Genomic DNA, 15,000 nt, shown 5'->3' with positions numbered 1-15,000 from the left:
ATGAACACGATATCGCAAAAACAACCCGAAAAACCCCCCCACGCTGCGACTTTAATTAATCCCGATATCGTTGTTCTATCATCGCGTCACATCGCCGGCTCCACTCGTCGACACTCAGGCGGGATGAAAATAAGCCCCTGTCGGGATCTTGTTATTTCTCGTCGTTAGGAGAAAATATCACGTTGTTAAAACTATAAGATAAAACTCTGAGACTCAGATCTACGGATGTTTTTCTCTCGACAACACGGCGCTGATGACCTCAAGATGTGCTTTCCTGCCGAGGAGAGAAAAACCAGCCCAAGCCCTGAAAACACTTTCATAATTGGCCTTTGACCGCATGCACCCTGATCCCTGCAGTGCGCACGCACGTACACACACCCACACACACACACAACATTAACAAGTACCTTGGGGCCTGCTGTGGTTTGTGGTCTGAGTTAGGCTCAGTGGATTGGAGTGAGACGCAGAGACAGAACAAGGTTTTCATATGGTATTACCCTCTTAGCCTTTTTGATCTGCTCTCTCTCTCTCTCTCTCTCTCTCTCTCTCTCTCTCTCTCTCTCTCTCTCTCTCACAAACAACAACTTCCTGTAACCTTTCTCACGTTCAAATATCAGAGCCTCCCGTGCACCGAGATCACACGATGCCACACCTGGACGATTAAACTCGCACACACTCACACACACACACACACACCAGTTCATATAAAAACAAAAAACCTTTCCCCCCATTTAAGGTTGAAACTTAAAGGTGACTCACAGTAAGAGCAATTTGCGATTATGTGTTCATCTCCCAGACACTAAGTATAACTCAAAAAATAACTACACTCATACATACGCAACACTATATGGTTTATTAACATATGCAAATGAGTACCGGGTTTAGACGGGAGGCTCACGGAACATTTCTGCAATCGGGACAGCAAAAAACGACCTCGGGTCTTATTTCCACGAAGAGATTCGAATTCGATTGCAATTCTGGAGTCTGTGTTCACTCCGCTCGCATCGATCCTCTAAAGCGGCCGATTACGATATAGGAGACGAACCTCAATTTAAAACATTCGAGCGTTTGTTTTTTTTTTTGTTTTTTTTACAAAAAGATTCAGGACAGGATTGTCAGAAGATTCAAATCATTATAAAAAAAAAAATTAAAAAAAAACCAGAACATTTAAATATATATATATATATATATATATATATATATATATATATATATATATATATATATATATATATAAAAATGTTCTGTTTTTATATATATATATATTTTTTTTTTTAAATTTATATATATATATATAAAAATGTTCTGTTTTATATATATATATATATAATATATATATATATATATTTTTTATATATATATATATATATGTGTGTGTGTGTGTGTGTTTGTGTGTGTGTGTGTATATATATATATATATATATATATATATATATATATATATATATATATATACACACACACACATATATATACACACATATAGATAGATAGATAAGAAATTATTGATACAAACATTATTTATAAATATTTATAAATATAAAACACCCATAGATATGAGTCTTGTTCTCAGAATTACGATATTAAAGATAGATAGATTTTATTGATCTAAATAGCCTTTTTAATGTACTTCGAGTCACGTACGTCGAACATGAGTTTTGTTTTTGTTTTGTACCAGCAAACCTCGCCAAACTATTTCGTTCGAGTGCGATTTCGCCAATTCAAACTTAAATTTACATACATACATAAATAAATAAATAAAAGCACAAAAAACGCCGCAAGTTAAATCGGAATAATTTTTTTTAAAGCCGCGGCAAACTCGAGCGTTTTCGGCGGCGACGATCGTGTACACGTAGCAATATAAATACGATTTAAATGTCCCTATGTTCATTAAGTAGGAATTGATACACTGAGGATCACGTGATTCATTTTTTGTCACGCCAACAACAACAACAACGAAATAAACTTGCAACAGTCGTACGCTCGGTGCAGACAACGAGCTGACGGTGTCGTTAAACCGCGGCGAAGGTGTCGGGGGTGATAAACGCGTGTGAACGAGAGCCGCTCGGGAAGTGTTCAGGGCTTCCTCTCGAGGAGATCAGAGGGACAGAAGGAGCCGCTGCCGACGCTCACAGCTTCCCCTGTTTGTTTCCATTATGGGCTGGAGAGTTCTCTCGCTTCCTCCGCGAGACACCCAGAAAGCAAGCAAGGGTGGTCCTGGAGCGGCTTCATGAAGTTCCTGAACTCGGGGACGGAGGGAACACGCTCTGCTCGGAACGACCGCGATGGGAAGAGACGGCGTGTTTCCTCTCTCACACACGTAGTCGCAAACGCAGCGTTCCACTCAAAGTGCCAGTGTGTGTGCACTTTTTGGAACCAACAATCACACAGACTGTGTGTGTGTGTGTGTGTGTGTGTGTGTGTGTGTGTGTGTGTGTGTGTGTTAGAGAGGAGACACTATGTTTAATGAGAAGCCAGAGCGACCTCGCCTCGGTGAGCAATTCCACAGCTCGTCTCACATGCTGTCTCATTCACCCTCCCTCTCTCTCTCTCTCTCTCTCTCTCTCTCTCACACACACACACACACAAATGGGCACTAACACACACACACACACACACACACACACACGTTATCAGACACAAACGCCCTGGTTTCAGGTCAACATGCCCTTCATACTTCGCGGGAGTCACACAGCAAAAGTCACACAGTCCTCTCCATAGCTACCGTTGTCACGAAACCAAATCATGAGTCAAGGGTCAATGCCCTCATCTCACACACTCTCTCTCTCTCTCTCTCACACACACACACACACACGCGCGCACTCCGGGTGACACAGGGGTTGTAAAGAGGTCAACTCCTGGTCACACGCTGATATCTTTGAATTTCAGAGTTGTGTTTGTCCTCAAGGTTTTACGCTAAACTAGCCGGTTTGGGTACGCTAACAAGTAAAAAAAAACAAACAAAAAAACAACTAACCAAACCCAATTCAAACGAAATACAAAAATTCACTCGAGCGAAACATTTCCCCTTTTACACCAAATCGAATTATTCACTCGACGTCATTTTTTTTTTTTGTAGTTTTACCCTGGAATACTTCACGAGGCTAACACAGTTAGCATAACATCGAAGTCGGCATATCCGCCATGACGCTAGCATCACGCGGACCGGTTTGATCGGGCTCATCGCACTCCTCAAACCTTCCTCGCACATTTACTACGTCAAACTGACTTCTGTACACGGTTTCCGGAACACTTTTACTTCAAAAAATAACAATGAATAAATAAACAAACAAACAAGCAAACAAACACAAATGACCTCAGTAGCCGTGACAGCCATCTTTCTGACTCGGCACTTAGAAGCGATCTAGATGACATTAATTTCAGGGGATTTGTTGTTGTTGTTTTTTTTAAATAAATAAAATATATCTTTATGTACATGTGTACATTTGTGGACAGTGAGACAAAGATGACCTTTTTGAGGTAAGTGTGTGATGATTCAGCAGTTAATTCTACCCTGTTAGCGGTTAACTGTTAGCTAGATTAGCCTTGCAGCTAGGAGAGAAGTAATGAGAAAAAAAAAAAAAAAAGACACCAAACACGAACAGTACAGTCTTGCTGACCGACTATATTTGTGGTAAAAAAAAAAAAAAGTTTATTTTGAATCAACAACACCACTGTAATGTGTAGAAATCGGGATAGCCGGTGTGAAATACGTGCTATGTTAGCTAGCCACGGCTATTAGCTAATCAGCTATAATTTATAAAGGGAAATATTTATAATTCCTCGTGTTTTCCGTTTACAGAATGTTGCGCTAGGGGTCTGAATACTCAACATGTGATGCCTAACCCTAACTCTGCCATCTCTCTCTCTCTCTCACACTCACACACACACACACACACACACACACACAGCAACATGCTAACACAGTGTTACTCAAAGCCTTTCCTGGAATTAGCTGCAATATTGACCAGAAACCAAACAAACAGCTGGCGACTGCAAACACCCACAAACAATGCAGTGCTTATCTCCTCTCCTGCTTATACCCCTTAGGGGTCCAGAACACACACACACACACACACACACACACACACACACAGTAGAGGGGCTTGCTTGCTCTAAACACTTCACAGGTACTCCTGAGGTGTCAAAGAGGTGTAGTTAATTAGCACAGTGTTTAATGGAGAAAGGAATTCCACTGAAAGCCTCAGAGTATGGACGAATTTCCATGACAGATCGTCCGGGCTGTTCTTAAAAAGCCGTGGTGTGTGTCACGCTCACAGTCATTCAGTAACACACACACACACACACACTCACACATACATTTACATGAAGATCTCCAGGCTTGAAAGAGGCTCCATTTAAAGCTGGGAGAATTGGTCAAATAATGTACATCATACCACAGCACTGCTGGATTCTCGATTCTGATTGGTCAGATCAGCAGGATGTCATCTATATTAACTTGGTTGATCTAATACGTTATAATTTCTACAGTAAGAACGGAGTTATCTGTGATACGGTGACGTTTTCTGTGAGGAGAAAACGTTCTGTGGCATGTTATGTCTAGTGGATACCATTAAGGACCAATAGTAATAATGGTTTTAATGGTTAACAGCTGTTGGTTTGTAATGGTATTTGTACTGGAAACCATTCAGATTTCTGTGACGGTTTCTATTGGGTTTTTTTTTTGTTTTTTCTTCACTAGGGTAGTACCAGCTCGTTCATAGGGACGTAAACAGATTAAAAACCTTTGACGCCCTCGATATGGTTCCGTTTATTCAACAGACATGGAAGGAGTCTCCAGTGTCAGCGCTAAAGAAAGCGATTTCTCTGTAACGTGACAAGCTGTTGTTTTTTTTTCTTCTTCTTCTTCATATTATTAACTTCAAGAGAGAGGGGGGGGGGGGGGGGGGGGAGGGGAGAAGTGAGAGAACAACCGTTTATATCTGTTAGAACCGAAGTGAGAACAGGAACCGAGCAGTTTCACAAACGTTCCGCAACAGATAAAAACGCCGATGTCTCGTTCTTCATAGTAAATAAACAGAAAGGGTTGGACTTGTTGGAAAGTGGCTGTGGTGTAAGTGCAAGAGGAATAAAACACTTCCGGACATGCTGTTATAGGAAAATAACCCGCCCCTGACTGACGCTAGGCTTTTTTTTTGGATAACGCTCCTGATTGTTTTGATAGCGCTCACTATCTTTAACCATATCAGTATCGTGAAAATATTCAAAAGTATCGTGATACGATATATTTTGCCGTATTGCGCATCCCTAACGCAATATAAATGATAAACAATAAGGCCCTGTTGGTTAGGGAAAGTTTTCCACACTGTGTGGTGAGCTAGTTAATCCATAAGTGTGTGTGTGTGTGTGTGTGTGAGACAGAAAGAGAAAGAAAGAGAGCGTGATTGAGAGAAGCATGTGTGTGCCTTCCTACACTCGGGGCAGAATTTGCATGAACTCGTTGAGTGGTTGAATGTGTGCGTGTGTGTGTTGTGTGTGTGTTGTGTGTGTGTGTGGGGGCACATGTGCGTGTGGGAGCCTCATTTATCTGCATGCCACTGACCTGACCCTCACACACACACACAACACACCCACAACACACACACACGAGTGCAGTGTACAGCTGTGTCAATAACACACTGTCCGTGTGAGGCTCTCTCTGTGGGAGCATGTTCACAGTGACTCTGTGTGTGTGTGAGTGTGTGTGTGTGTGTGTGTGTGTGTGAGAGAGAAACAGGTCAGTCAACTACTTTACTTCCCTGTGTCAGGACCGGCACACACACACACACACACGCAGCGTGTTCTATCTCATTTGGACGAGTCTGAATCATGTGGTTTCAGTCATACGGACGTTCTACCTGCTTCAACACACCTTGCGGCCGAGCTCACCCGAGTTTTTCTTTATACAAAATGCATCACAATCGAAGTTTCGCCGAGTGAGGAATAAACACTCTGTGGCATGTTGCTACAGGAAAACAATCAGCGACGGCGTGGCGTGATGAAGCAGAGTCACTGTTCCCGCCCCGAGGTTTATGATTTATCACACGCCGAAGTGATTTATTCCCATTACGCTACAGCGACTTCCAAACAAATATAACTATTTATTTCTTTATTCATTCACTAATGAATGACACATCGCGCCTTTTTTTGTATCCATTTATAGCTACTTCTGATGTCGAGGAATGTCCGCCGGACAAGTTAGCGCTCGCGTTATAGTAGCTACAAACATGTCTGCCGTACAAGTCCCTGTGTGAGCTGTTACTACGGAAACGTTGCGCCTTCTGTCCAATCAGAACTGAGAATGTGTTACAAGTTCAAGTCAAGGTTATCTGAAACCACGCCCACTCTGTAGCTGCAACGTCATAATGATAAGATTGAAAACCATCCAGTGAATCACATGGCTTTGAATTTTGGGGGGAAAAACAAACAAACAAACAATAATAACAACAACAATATGCACGCAGAAGAATAAGTCTGTCCCTCTTGGGGAAAACGAAAGGTTCTATGTAGAACCATAAAAGCGGAAGGTTTCCTTTTCTGAAAAGATTTCAAAGGTTCTAAAGTATTTCACACACACACACACACACACACACACACACCAAAACACAGCCAGAAAGCTGGAACTCGAAATGAAGTGGCACTTACAGGAATTTAAGGCGGACTTGGTCATTGTCCGGGTTGCAGTAGAGTCTCTCCAGCTGCTCCTGCGCGTCCTCGGATACACTCTGCCACACGCGCGTGTCCGCGCGCCGGATCTGCCAGTGGTACGGCAGCGCGGTGTGGTGCCGCGCGCACTCGCTGCCGCACAGGCACGCGCCGCGCAAGAAATCCACGCAGATGTGCACGGCGTCGTCCTGGCGCGTGTGATACTGCAGCTGCATGAGCAGCTCGAACACTAGATCCAAAGAGGCCTCGTCGCTCTTGTCGCGGAAAAGCTCTCCGTGTCCTCCACGCGCGACGGCTGACGGCTCGGCACCGTTCGCAGCCGCCTTCACCGCCACCTCGAGCGCGGAGGTCCGCGCCGCCGCCGACGCATCGTCGCGCGGAGACGCCTCGCTGGAGTCCCTCGTCGCGCCTGTCGCTTTCTGCTCGCCCGCCGCGAGCTCCTCCGCCGTCGCGTCGGCGCGCGCATCCTCCGCCACGGCCGCGGCGCACATCAGACTCGGCTGCGCGGACGCCGGCGGCGGATTCCGCGGCACGAAAACGCCGTCTCCGGCCACCAGGTCGTCCGAGCCGAGTATCGTGCTCAGAATGGGGTCCTCGAGCGCCCGCAGGCACTTCGCGTCTAATTTCCTCTGCGCGTGCTTCTTCTTGAAATAGGGTTTCACCAACGGGATCTTGTCCACGAGCCCGATCCTCCGATCCGCGAACTCCCCGTCGCCCATGGCCAGGCTTCCCAACACTTTAGCTCCACTCCTTCCGTCTTCCGCTTCCAGCATCATGCCTAAACTTTTCTCCATGGACTCTTAAAAACACAACACACACACACACACTATAAGAAGAAGGGAAGGTGCGACAAAAACAAATATAACGTCAACTCATAGCGATAAGACTCTGCACGCGCTAGATATTAGTCATGCATTTTCAGCACGCGCGATCATGAGGTTCGGTTCAGCAGGTCAGGAGTGACTCATATCGGGGTTTTTTTTTCTCGAGAAAACCTAAAACGAGAGGTAACCTACACAGTGTCGGTGAAGTGAAACGGAAACGGATCGTAAACACAACGGCTGCGTCTCAAACCGCCAGAATACAAGTCTACTGCACTGTGAGTGTCCATGCACGAGCGCTGGAGTCGTTCCACGGTATTGTATGGAACTGCGCGCGCTTAAACGCGGCGGTATAATCACCACCGATGTAAAACGTTGCTCCCAGGAGGGACGGGGTGCGGTGGGGGTTGGGGTGGAGGGACATGTCGTATGGTGTGGGTTTGATTCAGATCTCTTGGCTCTGGAGCGCACTCTGCCTACGTGCCGGTGGTGAAAAGCTGCTCGAGCGACTCCGCACGTAGCACACACTCACTGGCTTCCGTTAAGCAAAACAAAACAAAAAAACAACCATAAGCCAAGCGCGAGCTCGCCCGAGCAAAACCGGAATTTATACGTTCAAAGAAAACAGCACGACATATCCACTTATTCAGACTTCACGAGAAAATCGTTTTCTTTCCTTTCATAACAGGCGAGGGCGCGCGTGCGCACGCGCACACGCACGACTCGGTGGCTCTGCCCGTACCTGTGAACAGCCTGCGGTCCTCCGGTTTCTCCCACGGCGCCGTCCGCTCAAGTCGTACTCCCGTTCGAGCATGAGCGTGTCAACGACGTGTCCGCGACAACGAGAGGATGAGAAGAGGACACGCGCGCGACGAAAAAGCGCTCACGCACAAGACCGAGCGCTCTTTCCTTTTCTTCCCCGCGCAGCCACGGTGTGTCCTGTTCGCGGGGAACAAACGCACATCTACCATTCAGTGCGCTGTACCGACTGTGCGCTCTCTCGCTCTCTCTCTCTCTCTCTCGCGCAGTCGCTCGAGTTCAAGGGGCGGGGCTTGTGACAGAACTGGGAGCAGAGAGAGGCGGAAAAAAACAGACCAGGAAGTTGTGCGACGTGCGCGTGCTTGTTGACTCACCCTACCGGTTTTTGCGCTTATGAAGCGAGTAGAAACATTAAAGTGAGCAATGCTGATAGTTTTAATCACGAATACATAAAGAAGCAAACAAACCAAACGCCATGCATGTAATTTAAAAAAGAACCCTACAGCCTTTCACAGACATAAACACGCGTAATTAAAACTGATCCCAACGGACGCACGGTAAAATAAATAAAGTAAAAAAAAAAAAAACAACTCACAAATTCAGCGTTTCATGTGGGTTGTGGTGTGTGTGTGTGTGTGTGTGTGTGTGAGAGAGAGAGAGATGGAATAATGTAATAATGGAAGCTCGCTCAGCGCGAGGACCTGTGCATTGTTAACTACACCGCTGTCAATTATGTAGGTAGCGCGTGACACCTTCCGGTAAAACGGTAAACAACCGGACAAGAGGTTATCAGCGGTCATCGTCGGATTGAACGAAGCCAAGCGCGTTATATTATGAATGACGTATAATAATAATAATAAGGACACACTTATGTTATGAATGATGTATAATAATAATAAGGACACACTTATGTTATGAATGATGTATAATAATAATAATAATAATAAGGACACCCTTGTGTTATGAATGATGTATAATAATAATAAGGGCACACTTATGAAGATGTATAATAATAATAAGGACACACTTATGTTATGAATGATGTATAATAATAATAATAATAAGGACACCCTTGTGTTATGAATGATGTATAATGATAATAATAATAATAATAATAATAAGGACACACTTATGTTATGAATGATGTATAATAATAATAAGGACACACTTATGTTATGAATGATGTATAATAATAATAAGGGCACACTTATGTTATGAATGATGTATAATAATAATAAGGACACCCTTGTGTTATGAATGATGTATAATAATAATAAGGACACACTTATGTTATGAATGATGTATAATAATAATAAGGGCACACTTATGTTATGAATGATGTATAATAATAAGGACACACTTATGTTATGAATGATGTATAATAATAATAAGGACACACATATGTTATGAATGATGTATAATAATAATAATAATAATAAGGACACCCTTGTGTTATGAATGATGTATAATAATAATAAGGGCACACTTATGTTATGAATGATGTATAATAATAATAAGGACACACTTATGTTATGAATGATGTATAATAATAATAAGGACACACTTATGTTATGAATGATGTATAATAATAATAAGGACACACTTATGTTATGAATGATGTATAATAATAATAAGGACACACTTATGTTATGAATGATGTTATAATAATAATAAGGACACACTTATGTTATGAATGATGTATAATAATAATAAGGGCACACTTATGAAGATGTATAATAATAATAAGGACACACTTATGTTATGAATGATGTTATAATAATAAGGACACACTTATGTTATGAATGATGTTATAATAATAATAAGGACACACTTATGTTATGAATGATGTTATAATAATAATAAGGACACACTTATGTTATGAATGATGTTATAATAATAAGGACACACTTATGTTATAAATGATGTTATAATGAAGGACGCACTTTTAACTGTCCCCATGTCCCTTTTTTACCCCAGGTATGAAACTTGTATAAAATGCATGGGTGTAACTCTGTAAACCCAAGTGATGAGAAACGCCGAGTCTTTGCTTGTGTTGAATTTCTTGTGTCCTTGATGTTCAGCCAATTCTGTCCAGCCCTGAAATCACATAATCACATGGCTTATACTTGTTTCCTATTTTAAAAAAATAAAGTTAAAGCTATTAGGTACATTGTCAAACAGATTTACACTCAACTCCAAAATTATTGGCACCCGTTCTGAAAACAAGCAGTAAAACAATAGCTCATCCTCCTTTCACAGTTTACTCTTGAACATATCAGAATGCTCTTATTTTGAACCCCCCCCCCCCCCCCCCCCCCCCCCACACACACACACACACACACACACACACACAATATAGCTCTAGTCCTTTTTTCTTCTGCAGAATACTGGTTTCAAAATTATTGGCACCCCACATAATTGATATAGACAGTAAAACTGCTGCGTCTCTTCCTGTCATGTGTAATAAGGTTGAAGATAGTTGGATAGTAGAATCTTGGACTTTACTTCATAGTTGATTTCGTCCCAAGTCCTGTGTTGATTCAATAACTTCATAGAAAAATACGCACAAATGTTAACGTCTTGGCTGAGTGATCAGGTTTTGAGCTAAAATAATCTGCACTCTCTGAAATAAAGGGTACTAAACTGTACCGTTCGTTGTCTCTGTGATGGTACCCTTATCTTGTCTACCTTTACTATGTTTTAAAAAATTGCATATAGTGTACTCTTAAATCTTACGTACCTTAAATCTTATTCTAAAGCTAGATAGGTAGACATACGCGTACCACAGAGAGTGGATAGTTCCCATCCATATACATTAACATCGCTCAAGAATGACGATTAGTTTGCATTTCTTGTAAATATATCTCGGGGTGCCAATAATTCTGCCAAATTCTATTTCATTTAAGCGACAGGTTCTATACAGATTTCATCCATTCGTCTCTATCTGTCTCCTTGAAGATTTCGCCAGGCGAACTGCATAGAATTGTTGTGCCGAATGAACACAAAGGGGGAAAACACGCCGTGGACGTTGAAACCCTTCCCCTCGATCACAAGGCCAAAGGAAAAGCGCTCGTTTGTGGATGAACGTGTCTGCACGTGTCCTCTCGCATTGAATCCGAAACCTGGAATGAAACAGTGACGTCTGTACAGTACATTCCCACGCGCGCACAATAAGCACTGACACACAAAGCCAAAACGAAAGAATTATTTCGTCGATTGAAATATTTATAGCCCTACGTGGACGTGGTTGGTTTTACACGGGGAGACCGGGTGACGTAATCACTCCTAGAGTACCTCTGGAGTTTGAGTCCTCTCCGAATCCGCCTTTGCACTGAAGACGAAAAACGTACGGGGTACTTTTCCTCCAGAAAGCTCTCACTCTCTTTTCTACGTATCACCTCCCGACCAAAATCGAAACGCGAAATACAAAACACACGTATAGAAATGCTCCAATGCGTCGGAGAAGCGATATTAAGTACGCTATTGAGATCCTAGCACAGCTATAGCATACACACATGCTTGACATGGCATGGTCATGTGACCTACTAATGTATTTTCTAATGATCGAGCGCAAATTGCGCAACAGCAAGACCTACGACAAACACTTATTGATAAAGGTTAAAAAAAAAAAAAAAACCGAGACGAGTTGTTTTTCTTTTTAATGAGGTGTGAGGGGTACAGTATGTATGGAATGTATGTTTAGTACAAACGTTGTGAAGACACTTCCATCTCTGTGGTTTATACCGGGATCATTTATCCTGTACAAAATCGATCACGGTTACTACAGACGTCCTCGGGCAACCTTACTGACGATACGTACCGTACGTCCATAGAACTAATCCCATACGAGTAGTACTTACGGTATACCCTTTACTCTGAGGTTTAACGGTCAATACAAATATCTCTATAATAGATATGTGGTGTTTTATTTTTTTACATTTTTTTGAGGGATTACGGGCTTGGTTGGAATGAAACCTGTACTCACACCGGCCCTTTCCGGATGAGACCGGACACCCCCGCTTTACGCTAAATAATTTGTAAATTACTGAGCAGCATGTTAATTACTGTCGGTATTGTTAAACAATATTTAAGCTCTCTGAACCGAGGAGGTTAATAAACAAGTCTTCTACGCCGGAAATACCCTGGAACTCACCGGAGGATCGGCGATTTGGGATCGTACGCTATATTTAGATTCTTTTCTGGTTTTTCGGTCGAGTTTGCTCCTAATTGTATGCTTTATAAACGCACTGCGTCTGTCTGCTTAGACGACGTCTGGGGATTTGACCCTCTGACCTGTCTTATATTGAGTAGCTGGTTGCATATAACCAGACATACACAAGTGCTTGCTGAAGAGACCTTTTTTTCTTTTCTTTTCTTTTCTTTTTTTTTAAAGCGCAGGTCTTTGTGGGATCGCAGTAAAGAAAAGAAGAAGAACGGGGGAGGATGAAGAAAGGTTGTGGCCCGGAGTCGTAGTTTGGGTCGAAAGGGAGAGGTCAGCCAAAACAAAGAGCCTCCAGTGGTGCCGTCGTCCAAAGAAGACAGGAAGACGGAAACAATGCCGTGTTCTTCAGGCGTTCCTCCCCTCCGACACCCCCCGTCGTGCTCATCTACACGTGGGGGGCAGATCACCCGGCAGGCGAAACTCGGATCAAAGCCGCTCCTTTTTCTCAGGGCCACCAAAGATGCAGGGGGAAAGGAAAGTCAAAGGTCAGGCAAAACATTTGGAAAAGCCAAAGTCATCTCTCTTCTCTTCTTCATATCAATCACAGGGTTTCAGATCCACCTCCGTTCACCTCACTGAGCTTCATCTCATTTACGTAACAGCATGACTCATCCCCTTCTTCTGCCTCGTCATTGTGAAAACAGAAAGGCACTAAAAGCAGGCCTGAAGCCCCGCCCTTCAGGGAGCAGATGGGTTTTAATTCAACTAGACAACAGGTAAGGTATAAATCACTCAGTGCCGTGATGTTACAGGAAACCGATCAATAATCATCGACAGGGTGGTGCGATTTAGCCGAGCTACTGATACCACAGAGAAGTGGATTATTTTCCTATAACAGCATGTCATCAAGTATTTTAATCCTCTAATAGAACAGCAAGTTGCCAGTTAATTAAAAAAAAACAACAACCACCTGGCACTTTTTTATCCATTTACAGATGCTTTTAACGGTGCGGGACGTTCCTGTTGTAACACGTTACGGCGGCCGTAAACAGTTGTTCTTTCACCAGACCTCTCTTGAACTTTTTTCCTTACTTGAAGTTAATAAGACGAGAAAAAAAATAAAAGTCAAATCCGCCGTCCTGAAGAAAAAAGAAAATCTGTTTAAATGGAATGCGCTCCATGCGGGGGTGCGAAAACTACCGAGTGACGCTGTTTTAGGAGTAGAAGAACCGAGACCAAGGTCTTAAGCAAAAGTCAAAACGTGTTCACATTTAAACGCACCATACCGTAAGTATCCGGGGGTAAAAGTAAATATTTGAACTGATGACAAACGCACAATCCAGATGTTTGTGCAACATGAATCGAATCAAATTCGTTTTTTAAGAGTAATGGGGACAGCTGTGACGCGCTGGAACGCTTGCACTGAGTGAAATCGAGGTCATGTAGGAAAAGTGAAAAACGTTTGTGACACCTGCTTGTTATAAACGATGCAAAAATACTGTATAAATAAAATGAACGTTCGTTTGACCCGCCACCGTAGCTAGCGTATTTACCGAACTTAAAGCTTACATGCTTCAAGTCTCATTTGATTTCATTTTCTATTCATTTTATGTTACTTCATATTTATACCCCTGTGAAACAGGAAGTCATGGTTGAACAACGTCCTGTTCCTAGTCACCCATGTGTACTTAAAAAGAAATAATAATAATAATTTTTTTTAAAAAATGGGAATATACTTCAAATATATTTTTCTCATATGAATCCATAGGGGTGCCAATAATTGTTGCACACCTATATTTAACAAAGATATATATATCTTTTTGGGATAAACCTGTTTGCGGTTGTTTGATATCCATGAGAGCAGGGTATTTCTGCGAATTTTTTCAAAAGGTTAAACAACAAAGACAATTTTTCACGGCCTTCTTCGCTCGTATTTACCAAGGGTGCCAATATTAATGGAGCGCACACGTATATTGAAGGATCTACTAATCCCAGACTCATCCAAAACGGACCTGAGATTAGGACAGAGAGCTGTGTAACGTGTTCGAGCGTGAAGCAGGGAGGATGGACGTGAGCGAACATGTCGTGTTGAGAAATAGAGAGAGAGAGAGGGAGAGAGAGAGGGAGGGAGAGAGAGAGATATGGAATTTTAATGACCCGACATAAACCCACCCAGCAGGTTGCTGTCTCCAAAATGCCACAACAACAACAACAACAACAACAACAACAACAAACAGTGACCTGTAGAAATCAGTGAAAAGGACAATGAAAAGCAAAGCCGTAGTTTAGGTTTCCGTACTGAAACGACGAGTTCAGTTCACTGATGGAAAATGACCGCCTTACAGCCTTCTGACCAATCAGGACAGAGAACTCAGCAGCTCGGTGAGTGTGAATGTCTGATGATTGCTGTAGTGTGTGGTTGTGTTTCCTCGTGGCAGTGCTATCACACTTTCAGTTCAGTGTGCAGGGAGATAATGTGTGTTACTTTCCTTTCTGCATGGCAGAGTTTCCTGTCAGGATGACTGGCTTCTTTCCTTTCTCAGCAGGACAGTGTGGGGACACGGGGGAGGTCCTCTGCTTTCCATTCCCCCA

At 42.8% G+C, this 15,000-nt stretch overlaps 2 protein-coding genes across 5 annotated transcripts in view; both read right to left on the bottom strand.

Moving 5' to 3' along the window:
* Nucleotides 1-8,514, bottom strand: part of tiparp (TCDD-inducible poly(ADP-ribose) polymerase) — a 31,384-nt gene extending 22,870 nt beyond the window's left edge. The window contains exons 1-2 of one of the 2 annotated variants that reach the window (XM_017466228.3): nucleotides 8,230-8,514; nucleotides 6,646-7,465 (exon numbers count right to left, since the gene is read on the bottom strand). In XM_017466228.3, the coding sequence (XP_017321717.1) occupies nucleotides 6,646-7,460 (815 nt within the window). In that variant the 5' untranslated portion in view covers nucleotides 7,461-7,465; nucleotides 8,230-8,514. The remainder of the gene's footprint in view (nucleotides 1-6,645; nucleotides 7,466-8,229) is intronic. The other variant, XM_017466226.3, reaches the window with a different exon arrangement.
* Nucleotides 8,515-14,538: 6,024 nt separating this feature from the next.
* The window catches only part of LOC128629562 (uncharacterized), a 12,084-nt gene continuing 11,622 nt past the window's right edge, over nucleotides 14,539-15,000 (bottom strand). For all 3 annotated transcript variants that reach the window (XR_008393940.1, XR_008393939.1, XM_053678185.1), the window contains one exon: nucleotides 14,539-15,000. This exon is cut by the window's right edge and continues 316 nt beyond it. Coding sequence is in view for 1 of the 3 variants with exons in the window: in XM_053678185.1 (XP_053534160.1) it covers nucleotides 14,922-15,000 (79 nt within the window). In the remaining 2 variants the exon portion in view is untranslated.

This window comes from Ictalurus punctatus, chromosome 4, assembly GCF_001660625.3.
Source record: "Ictalurus punctatus breed USDA103 chromosome 4, Coco_2.0, whole genome shotgun sequence".
NCBI classification, from domain to species: Eukaryota; Metazoa; Chordata; class Actinopteri; order Siluriformes; family Ictaluridae; genus Ictalurus; species Ictalurus punctatus.
Note: the sequence above shows the minus strand (reverse complement) of the source record. Positions and strands in the feature narration are given on the sequence as shown.